This window comes from Aptenodytes forsteri, unplaced genomic scaffold, assembly GCF_000699145.1.
Source record: "Aptenodytes forsteri isolate BGI_AS27 unplaced genomic scaffold, ASM69914v1 Scaffold426, whole genome shotgun sequence".
In the NCBI taxonomy this organism is placed as follows: domain Eukaryota; kingdom Metazoa; phylum Chordata; class Aves; order Sphenisciformes; family Spheniscidae; genus Aptenodytes; species Aptenodytes forsteri.
The window spans coordinates 980,182-992,310 of NW_008794010.1; the positions used below are offsets into that span (position 1 = coordinate 980,182).

Genomic DNA, 12,129 nt, shown 5'->3' on the forward strand with positions numbered 1-12,129 from the left:
TCTGGGCCCGGCCGTCCAGCCAGTGTTTTACCCAGCGAAGACTACCCCTGTCTAAGCCGTGAGCCGCCAGCTTCTCTAGGAGAATGCTGTGGGAGACAGTGTCAAAGGCCTTACTGAAGCCCAGGTAGACCACATCCACAGCCTTTCCCTCGTCCACTAGGCGGGTCACCTGGTCATAGAAGGAGATCAGGTTGGTCAAGCAGGACCTGCCTCTCATGAATCCGTGCTGGCTGGGCCTGATCCCCTGGTTGTCCCGCTCATGCCTTGTGAGCGCCCTCAAGATGAACCGCTCCATAATCTTCCCCGGCACCGAGGGGGAAATTTTGTGAAGAAAAGCTGTAATTGCATCTGGAAACTTCTTAACATTCGTAATAACTATTACCTCCTGTATAATGCTTTGATTATTATTTATTAATGGGATTATAGTGCATTTATGAAGTGTTTCTGCCTGCTTAAAGTAGCAGTGGAGTTCCAATTGGCATTCCTAGTAATCACTTCATCTATAAGAGAGATTTAACTTGACTATTAACATTTCAATTATGGATTCGATTTTAAATTCATATAGTCAGTTTGATAAATCCATGTATTTTTACCTTAACTATACCAAAAAAAAAAAGACTGAAATTCAGTAGTATAATTCACAGAAAAAGATTAAAAATTAACATTATTTATAAAAAGTTTTGAGAAACTTAATTTTGGTAAACATGTATGTGTATTTGTATATTATACAATATATTGCAGTAATAAAAACTGTAAAAACAGAGAAGCCTAAATCGTCTTTGGTTTCATGGCTGGAAATCAGAAGGAAGACCAGAGAAATCAGTAGAGTTTTATAAAAGAGTGTAACTAGTTTAAATGGGAATTGGCTTTGGTATTTCTTCTAAGTATTTTGAGTAGAGCTGCAGTTCTTTGGGAGAACAGGAAGGGTTAGCATGAAAATGATGAATACAGCTTTTTTTTTTTTTTGAATAGCATTCTACTAGAGTTTCCAAATATAATCAGAAGGAAGACCAGAGAAATCAGTAGAGTTTTATAAAAGAGTGTAACTAGTTTAAATGGGAATTGGCTTTGGTATTTCTTCTAAGTATTTTGAGTAGAGCTGCAGTTCTTTGGGAGAACAGGAAGGGTTAGCATGAAAATGATGAATACAGCTTTTTTTTTTTTTTGAATAGCATTCTACTAGAGTTTCCAAATATTTCTACATCAGTGTCTATATTTTAGAATACCTAAGTCAGTAGAAGGAAGAGTGGCTATTGAATATATTTTCCATGAAGTGTAAGTTCTCCCCTTCTGGAAGGCTTTTGTACTGCTTTCTGAAAGGTTTCATTATCATTGCTAACAGTTGTTGGTGGTTCCGATTGTGAAGATAAATGTCAGAAATCCAAAGGTTAGTATGATAATGTGGAGATTAGTTTAAGAAAGAAATCAATTAGATATTATGATGAATTATTTCTGAAGCCAGGCTATGAGGTAGACTTGACAAATTAAATTGGTTGTCTTTCTTATATTAAAATTCACTCTTGCTGAAGTCAAGAATGCCATTTAAGACATTGTTGAAAGACTTCACTTATCCATAGCTAAAGACTGAGGTAAGGTGAGGCAATGCACAGCCAAAAAACCACCAGCAATGAATCTTCCAGTTCTGTTAAGGTAAAGACTCTGCTTTTAAGTGAAAGAAGAGTGAAGGAAAAAAAAAAAAAGACATACTAAAGAAAGGAGATAAGGGGGAGAAGAGAGAAAGAGGGAAAGTAGAGAGTCTGCTTTTAAGTGATCTGTATTAAGTTAAGCTTCCATTGGAGTCAGTAACAGTTTTCTTGAGAAAGAACTGTTGCCATGTGATGTTCATGATGTGCTGATGGCTCGTGATTATTCTGACATGATGTTTTTTATTCCATGGAGACATTGTAGTATGTATAGTATTATGTAGGTATTAAAGCTACATATACAGTAGCTTTCCACAAATGATTTTGCAGATTTGTTTGATGATTATTTGATTAGTATTAAAAATATGAAGGATTCAGAATCCCTTATGGAAATTTAGGAATTGATGTAGAGAATGGGACCCAATGGTTTCTCTTAAGCATTGGTCACGATTGTCTGTTTCAGAAGAGGAAGAGAATGGAATTATGGAATAACTTGACTTGCAAGAATTTTTTTCTTTATCCCAGGGGGTTGTTGGATCTTCTGAATAAAGAGGGTTTAATGTAATTAATTTTCTTTTTCCTAATGTAACTGTATATATCATAATCTTGCTCTTCAGAGCCTGTTGCAGTGATGAGTTTTGATAGACATTCATTCATTCATAAAACACTGATAACGGAATGCCTCTAACATACCAAAACCTTGTCATTTTGTAGTGACTACATTTAATTTGGGGTGATCATTTGGAGCTGAAAGATTTTGTATTAAATTATACTCGTATTGTCTTTGCAGTAGAAGAGAAAGTGGGGGAAGTAGGATCTGTAAACATAACTTTGTCACAAGTTGAGGTTTCCTATGAAATGGCTTTGGCAAGTATCAAATAAAATTCAGAAACCACACTAAGACAATATACATGGAATGAAACATGGCCATAGGCAGTAGTCTAAAAAGAAATCAAAAACATTAGAAACATTTGCATATGAGTTTTCCTTTCCTCTCCTTCCTATAGGAAGACCGGGTAGTGAACCATTTGGCAGCAAAGATCATTGAAAATGTTTGCACTACTCTGTCTTGCCATGCACAAGGATTTATTACAGGAGAAATTGGACCTGTCTTGTGGTACCTTTTCACACATTCTACAGTAGATTCTTTGAAGATAACTGCTGTTTCGGTAAGGAATTTCCTTTTGTGATACGGAAATGTTTTGGAGTTTATTTTGAAAAGCATTCTGAATTGAAACGGAAATGTTTTTGAGCATGTTTTCTGTATGTATATGTATTTATATTTCAGATTACATTAAAATATATTTACAAATTTTCTGAAATTGAAAAGTGCACAGTCCAGTCCTTATGAAAAGTCCTTGCAATTCATCATTTTCTGGAACATACATTTTCTTACACTGGTGATCATGGGTTATGTTTGAAAAGTTTAATCTTTCAAAGAATCAATTGAATTCTTGGAAAATTGAAATTTCTTTTTTGTATGATGTTTTACATGAAAAGCGTTAGTTCTTTTTGTCACAGACTTGCTTAGGCAACATATTTGAAATCATCACGTTACTTTCTATAAAATTGTCAGGGCTAGTCTTTGCCCTGAATTTGTAAGTTAATATAGGTTGATAATAAGACAAACAGAGCTATGACATGCAAGCAAAAGGTCTGGAACAAAAAGGTTTGTGAGGTAGAAAATACTTAGCAGGGCTGTGAGTTTAACCATATCTCTTGTTGACAAAACAAAAGCCTTAACCCACCGATACAGGTAATATTTTGGAACTGAACAATAAGTTGACTTACTTTAAATGAAGTGTGATAACTGGATGCTCATTTCCTGAGTAGAGCTCAGGCTCACTAATGAGTTTACTGTTGGCTTCCCAGATGGAAAATGGTAATGTTGCTGCTGCAGCAGTATGCACTTAGACATGTCTAGCATTGAAGTAATAAAAGAGAGAGAATTAAAGGTGTATCTGAAGTGTGGCTGAAAAGATAAATGGTAGAATAAATTTATAATTTTTAAAAATATATGTATTTATTAAACATTCACCTCAGTGTGTATTTGTGGCAGAGTCTTGCCTGGGAAATAAACTGCTCAAATACTGGGAAAATGTGTTGACCTTTTAGAACAGTAAGCTTATTTAGTAAAATACGTTACAGAAGCCTTTGTTCTGTGGTACCTGACATTCTTTGTAAAAACTTTAGTCTTAGAACTTTTATGGGTATAGGATTGTCAGTCTCTAAAAATGTAAAATATGTGTAACCTTTATACAGAGCATTTATAGCTTAAACCTGCTTATGAGTCTGGCTGGTAGGCTGCTTTTTCAGAAAGGCTCTTTTTGAGACTTTACCCATTTGATCTGTGAATTTTATGCTTACATCATGACTGTATATATGGTAAAAGACTGGAGATTAGAGTTTTGTTATTTCCTTTACTTATTGAGTATTTAAACAAGTCTGCTCAATCCTCTCTCCTACCACTACTTTTGCCATAAGGGCTGTTTTGTATCTTGTGCTTTCAGTTCTTGTCAATCATTAGACTGGGCAGTTGTTTGTTTGCTACTAGATCGTAGCTCTTTTTCTCTCTTTCAACTTGTCCTGAAGTTTTCCTCCTGTTTCTCTGCTATCCACTTGGAGAACTTTGCTTCAGTGTTTACCATTCCCGTGACTCCTACACCAGACTTCCAGAGCTGCTCCACTTGTAGCAGTCAGTTGGACAGTTAGGCCTGTTTTGTGTGCCACAGTGAGCAGCATATCCCAGAGAAACAGTCTGTCTGAACTACATTTGGACACTGAGCAAAGAAAGATCACCAGAGGAAATGTCAGTGGGCTTTTTTTTCTTTTTTTTTTTTTTTAAATCCTCTTGAAAAGTCAGTTTCTTCTTGGAAAATATAGTATGCTTGAGGTAGGCAAGAGCTTTTTTTCTGCTCAGTAAGGCGCAGAAGTTGTATTCTTGAGAATCAGAAGTGTACTTGTCATCAGGGTAGACTCACTACAGCTTTTTGTAGCAGTGGGCTTAGAGGACAGTATCATCAGTGCCATATGGTTTATACACTTTGCCCTTAGATGAGGTTTCTAGTGACTATGAGAAGAGAGGGTTGTTGTTTGTCCCTCTCTATCCTCAGCCTCTTTTGAGATCCCAGATCAATTGATCCTCCCAAGGCTGTAAGGTTGAGGTGAGCCACTGAGAAATCTTTTCTTTGTCATAGTATTTATGCTATGGGTAGCTAGCCTCTCTTAAACACTACTGGAGTTGCCTTTTTTCCATAACACCTGATGAGAAGAAAATCTTCATGCATCTTATCTGGAAGGTAGGAAAAAATGCTTAAGAGGAAGCTAAAACCTGAAGAGCTTATTGTAGCCTAGTTGATGACTCCTTTTTTTTTTTTTTTTTTTTTTTTTTTTTTTTTTTTTTTTTTTACTTTTTTCTTTGTGTGTCCACTGACAGCTGCCACTACTTACTAGTCAATGAGGCTTTTTTAATGGCTCAGTTCAGTCAAACAGTTCTGGCATTTTTGTGGTCTCTTCCAAGTGAGGAGATTGAAAGTATCATAAATTTTGAGTTCCTCCGTTCCTTCACCTCTTGTCACTGCAGCTGTGATAGAGCAATGTGATCTCTATGGGCTTCTTGTTCAACCAGAGATGTTAAATGCAGTGACGTGCATAGTAAGTTACCATATTTATACTGTAGTTCAAAATTGAATCATCTGGCACTCCTGGGTTGGCACTTATAAGACTTGCAGTGATATTGTTTTTGCCAAGCTCTTACCTCCTGATTTTTTTTTCTTTCCTTTATAATGCAAATTCATAGACTTAGTTGTCAAAGCTTATCAGTCTTCAAGAACTACTCTAGAAGCCCTTATAGATGACATATGTTAGGACAAAGCAGTGTGTTTTAGGAGATCATGATAGCTGCAATTACCAGGATTCCCTAGAGAAACTCAGCTGATTTGTGGGACATCCTTTCAATGGCAGTTGTCAATCTAAGTAAGAAAGATGCATTTTTATCATTCTATTAACTTTTCTCTGTCAAAATTCCTTAGCAGTGCATGCTTTAGTGTTGAGGCCAGCGTTTTAAGGTGATGACCAAGTTGTGTGTGCACACTGAGTTCTGCTGAGGCAAAAATTTCTTCAACATCTTGTGCAAATCTGTTTTATAAATGTACGTATGGACAATATAACAAAAAAACCCTATTCCCAACTAACATTTTTTTCCTCTGAAGGCAGTAGGCTTACTGGAGATCATACCTTCCCCTTAGGTAGTTACTGAGGTTTTAGTCATGCTGGAGGTCGGGCTTGCTCCAGCCTAACATATTGAAGAGCTTTGGGTGAAAGCAGCAGTGAGGGGGACTGCAAGAGTAGGAGGCATTGATTCTTCTACATCCTTGGTCCAACTGTTTTGTTTCTTGTTTTTCTGGTCTTCATGAAAATTATTGCTATCCATGTAGCCCATTCCATCTCCTTCTTCCAGACAGATCATTTCACACAGGTGTGCTTGGGTCTGAATGTGTTCCTGGATTTTCCCCTCTGCTGTTTTGGGGATTGTGTCCTTTATCAAAAGACTGAGGTTTAATTATTTTATACCACATATGAAGTGAATTGGACAAGGAAGCTTCTAAAGTAGGATACACTAAGGTGGTACTCTAATCCTTTTGCTGCTTTGTAGTGAAACACTAAAGTAACAAGAGGGTGAACTTACTTGTTGGATTTATTACTCAATGCCTGATATAAGTCATGGTTATGTATTAATACTGCTGGGGTATTTGGGTATATAATCTTAACTTTAGAAAAAAATAACCAATCAATATTGAAATCTAGCACAGGCAGATCTTTTACCAACTGAAGTTTACAGAGATTTCAGTAACATACTAATTTTTAAAGTAAAATACTAATGTATTCCCCAGCTATATTATACTGTACAATTTCTACGTTCATTAAATTGTTGCTATAGATATGTAGGCATCTTTATTCTGCATGACCACATAAATTGAGATCATCAGTGTCCTATTGTATTTTATTCTGCAGTCATATCTGCCTTATTTGAATGTATCCTGAAGAACTTATTCTTGACTGACATCTGTATTCACATGTAAAAATACATTTCTGTTAAGAAATACATGTGTCATATCTTCACCTACAGCTAGCAGGCTGTCTGCAAAGTATATCAGTAGTAAAGCACTATGGAATTTTACTTATGGTTATTTCAATCAATAATAAAAATATATCAAGAAGATTCTCTGTCTTCAGTCTCTGGAGTCAAGAAATGACACTTTACCTTGTCCTGCCTGTCAGAGGTGGCAAATGGGACTATGTCTCAGTATTTTTGTTCACTTTGGAGTCCCACGTGTCTCAGGTAAATATCACAGATTTTGCCTGTAGGAAAGCTATATCTTTTTATCATTTTGCTAGACTCAGAGAAGAAATAATTCTGTAAGATGTCAAAGTGACGTTCTGACAAGCTCAGCAGCAGAAGGAATATTTTCTTTCCAGTATACTGAAAGTTTTTTAATTTTTTTTTTAATAACTTTTAAATTTGTTTCTGAGATGGCTTTTTCTGCTGGAGGAGGAGTAAGAAAACATAAGCCACTTAAGTGGAAACTAATTTGGGAAAGCTCAACACGATCTTTTGGGGGGGGTGTTTCTGGTTTTTTCTTAAATAATTGGCGCTGAATAGTTTCTTTCAGAGACTTAGGTATTGCAGATACATTAATGCATTCATTCTCAAACTTGAGAGAGTCATGGAGTACATCCTGAAAGGGTGAATGTTATCCAGCCACTGTATGGCATGTAAGACCAGAAGGCAATGGATAGGGCATAGATGATCATAGAATCATAGAATAATTCAAGCTGGAAGGGACTGATAAGGATCATGACGCTAGGGTTGGAGCTGCTGGGAGAAAAGGTGCTGGTTAAGGCTGTGCAGAGAGCAAGGACAGAGAAGCCAATACCAGGAGAGGCTCTGCCAATGCCTTACTCTCACTGCGATCATTTCCTGTTCCAAGACCGCTGCTGAGAGATGATGGTGTGAGCTCTACTCTTACCTCTTCTCATCATTGGTTCCCAGTTCCTGCTCCACCACCTTTTGACCTATCTCCATCTGTTCTCTCCAGATACTGAATCTACTGAAGTGATTTAATATACTTTGTCTTCTATCCCCCATTAAACTCTATCTTCTGCTTTTCTGCTGAAGTGTTGGTTTCACTCATACAGCAGAGCACTCTGTGAGATACAAGCTAATGGGAGTTTAAAGCTTCTCCCCTTGGCTGTTTGTGGGCTTGAGTTTTCCTGCTGTCTCCAAAGCTGCAATATGATCCTAGAAAACAGCCATGTCTTTCCTACCAGATTTGCCTGGAGGTCATCTGATGGCCTGTGGCTATGGTCACCCTTGTTTGACGAGGTCTGTAGCAGAGAGCTAAGGCATTGGCAGGTTTGCATACACCACGTTAGGACACCAAGTTAGCTCCATGTTGCTTTGACACAGTCTGTGCCTAGGTCCCAGCAGTTCACTGGTAATATGACCCTCAAGGATATGTTTAGTGAATGTGCATACCTCCTGTCCACTCATTTTGAGAACTCAGACTAGAGGTGAAGGACTGGATTGTATCCTTGGGGAAATAGAGCATGCTGTACTAAGAAACTGAGATTGAGTGTCTGTGTTTTAGAAGAAGGGAGGAAAAAAAAAAGAAGAAGAAAAAAAAAAAAAAGGCTGCAGTCGATATGGTTCCTGGACCAGAAAGGATGAGGAAGAACAGGAGCAGAGTAAATGAATGACATCAATAAAATGTCTGTTTAAAAATCATAAGTTCTTGATTTATTGTCTTTTATGCCCTTTTTTAAATTTATTTTTTAGCGTGTTTTGAGTAACGTTTCTAAGGCCACTGGTGAACTGGGCAGTTTCTGACGTTCCTACATGGAAAGCTTTTCTCTGATGATAGTATTCTGTGGGTGTAATTGATTATAGTTTCTCTTAAATAAGACCTCACTATTGAATGCACACCAAGTATGCAGCAATTTCTAAATATAGCTGGTCTGAAGAAAACAAAGAAGTGGTAATATTGCCTACTTTTCACAGAAGAAAGTCGCCTTCAAAGTTTTTCCCTAAAATCAATTCAGATTTTCACGTGAATAATATAATTGACAAAATCTGTTTTCCTATCCTAACACTACATTCAAGCCAAAGAAAATGAAATTTTAAATATCTAAAGAGTCTTATTTTCTTTATCTGGAGAGAACAAAAGCAGTTATAGTATCTTGAAGGTTGCATTTCCAGAGGTATCAAAAGGAAAAGCTGTGTTGACTTGGAGATGAATCAACCCTGGAGGTTATTTGGTAATGTTTGTTATGAAATAGCTAAGTTAGTATACACTGAACAGATTTGTGCTCACTTCACTAGAGTGCAGTCAGTGTCTCCATTTTCTGTTAGAATTGTTTTAATTACTGATATTTGTAAACCAACCATTTGGAGAATAGTTTGCATGTTTACTAAACACTGTTCCTTAACAAGTGTCTAGACCTAAAGTAGTATCTAGATCTAAAGATAGACTTTAGATAGTGAACTACTACATATGAGATCATGGTCCATGAGCAGAGAGAGAGAAGAAAGATGCCCAACTTTATGGGTGACCAGAATTTTTGTGGTGTGTGCTATCTCTCTATTTTCTGCTGCCTGTGTTCCTTTCTAGTACAGTGTTATCTGACGCTACCTACATTCTGTGCTGATAAAAGACTTAAGCATGGACTATACCGCTCCATCATTATTATTCTCTAGAGGGAAAGAGTAATGTGACTCTGATGTTGATGTTGGTGTACCAAAGATTTCAGTTTCAGCTGCATGGAGTGTATAGCAATGCATTTAGAAGACTTCCAGGTCTCTAAAAATAAGTAGCCTTTTCCCCTAATATTTGTCTTATGAATGAAACTGTATGAATTCTCTATATTTCTAAACTATTGGAGAAGTCACCACCTGTTTTTATTCTCCATTATCTTTCTTGAGATAATAATCCCATTAAATAACAACAGGATTTTTTTTTCCACTTTTGTAGGCTTTATGCAGAATTACTCGTTACTCACCCAATGCTTTCCAGAGTGTCATTGAAAAAGTGGGATTAACAGCTGTACTAAATTCCTTGGCAAATGGAATATGCAAAATTCAGCAGTACATGCTCACCATGTTTTCAGCAATGTTGTCATGTGGGATTCATCTACAGAGGCTGATTCAAGAAAAGGTTTGATTTCAGATTAATATTACTCACTGACATGGAATTTCACTAATGGAAAGTTAAAGTTGGCTCTGGTAGTGTTTTTGTGTTTTCAAAATGCTTACTCAGTGACACGTATGTGAATAGCAGGAAATGAGGAATATGTTTATTTTATATTTTTATTTGCTTAAAATCTAGATAATGAGGAGTATAGTTTTTCTTTCTCTCTCTCAGATCTTCAAGAGCTGCTACTAATGGGTATATAAATTGCTACTGCAGCTAGAATTCAATCAATTCAGAAAGCTCTAGCCTGACCATAACTGATAATGGCCCTAAGGAAAAACAATAAGGAATGCATGAGGACAACTATTTGACATAGCTCTCTTAGACATTTAAAAAAGAAAATAATGAATGCCCTGATTGAATCTAAAGCTGTACTTTATGCTCTCCTTAAAGGACCTTAGACCAATTTGTAAGTGAAATGTCTTGCAGAAATTAGCATTTTAATAACTTAGGGTTTTCTTTTTAGTGTCACTGAATAAAACTACTGGTTCTGATTTATGGCTAATACAATTTTTGGAAGATATGATTAAAAGTGTTCTATTTTGATCACCAAATTATTCTGTGTTTAGAGAAATAGTGTTTATTTTTTTTGGCAGTAAGTCTGCACAATTCATAAACAAAAGTAATCCCCCTCTGCTTGGAAAGGATAAAAATCACAAAGAAAATAGGAACTCTAGCTCGTGTTTTCATCAGATAGTCTGCTGTAATGCATGCTGTAACCTGACAGTCATCTTGACCATAATAATCTATTAGGCTTTAGTTGAGAGAGATTAATTTGATTTCTGTACACATTGTTTTAACAACAATGTTTAAATTAAAAAATAATCTATTGTTTTCCACCCATCTCTTCTTGCAGCCTGAAATCACTCATTCTCTTCCTGAAAGTCATTTCTGTGCCTTGTCAGAATTACCAATGTGTTTCTGTAAACACGTCAGCTGGCCTTAAGTTTTCCACAGATTCCACTACAACAGCACTAACAGGTGGCAAATTGTCCTGTAATGTCACAGTTTCTAATAGTGCACATTACTGTAAGTTGGTGGTATAATATGTTCAAAAAATATTCACTTGAACATTCAGCGAAAGAATGCAATGTGTAACAAGCATGTGGCTACAGCATGATGCTTTCTGTGAAGAATTTCTTGTTTATATGGGACTTACATTGCTAAAAGAACTCCCTTTCTGATACTGCAGTTCTTATGAACTATTTTAATCAAATTTTTGACGTTATAAAAATAATCAACTCTGAAATTCTCCAACTAGTTATAGGAAAATAGAAGGTATTTTATTGGCATGCAGTACAGTAATGGCTGAAACTTTGTGGGTTTAAAATTGCTGCTTAATCATTAATGAATTGTCATAGGTGTTTTGTGAGCAAGTGTTGCAATTTTGCAGATTAGAAAATTGAAATATAGACAAATAGACATTCTTTTAACGGCATATATCAAACTAATGATAGAAGTGGGAATAGTACCCAAAGCTGTACCTGAAAAAACATTGTGCTTTAAAACTGGTAAAGAAGGTCTAGTTCTACTGCATGTGCCTGCATTTGGTAACTGTATCTGCTTTACAGCTCAGATAAATCTGTATCTCATAGAATGTCTATTTTGCTCAAATTAGACTGTAGGATTTTGGAAGCAGAAACTAGATTTCTGTTTTTCTTGAGTAGGATCTAAAAATACAATCCTGCTCCCGAATTGAACTGCCAGGTACTATCACATTACATGGAGTAATAATATTTTATTGCTGAAAACTGAATTGAATAATCCATGCACTTTTCAGTATTCTGTGAGCATGACACACAAGTCCACATTGACGAGAGAAGGGAAAAGAAAAAACAAGTGGGTAGTGTTGGCCTACAAAGTATTTTGCCTTATGTAGAATTCTTGTATACTATAGCTTAAGAGGCAGAAGGACTTCAGTGTTGTACAGAAGGTAGTGACAAGGTTGTGACTCTCTTTTTAATACAGCTGTAAACCAACATATTAAAAGATGCTTAAAGATATAAATTCAAGATGGAGATCACTTAGCTTTGTATATAGAATCATAGAATCATTGAGGTTGGAAAAGACCTCTAAGATCATCGAGTCCAACCGTCAACCCAACACCACCATGCCCACTAAACCATGTCCCTAAGCACCTCATCTACACGTCTTTTAAATACCTCCAGGGATGGGGACTCCACCACTTCCCTGGGCAGCCTGTTCCAATGTTTCACCACTCTTTCAGTAAAGAAATT

At 36.4% G+C, this 12,129-nt stretch overlaps 1 protein-coding gene across 1 annotated transcript in view; it reads left to right on the top strand.

Annotated features, from left to right (window-relative positions):
• Positions 1-12,129, top strand: part of ULK4 (unc-51 like kinase 4) — a 261,157-nt gene that overhangs the window by 58,449 nt on the left and 190,579 nt on the right. Inside the window, exons 19-20 of the mRNA XM_009290482.2 lie at positions 2,651-2,812; positions 9,674-9,856. Coding sequence (XP_009288757.2) covers positions 2,651-2,812; positions 9,674-9,856 — 345 coding nt within the window. The remainder of the gene's footprint in view (positions 1-2,650; positions 2,813-9,673; positions 9,857-12,129) is intronic.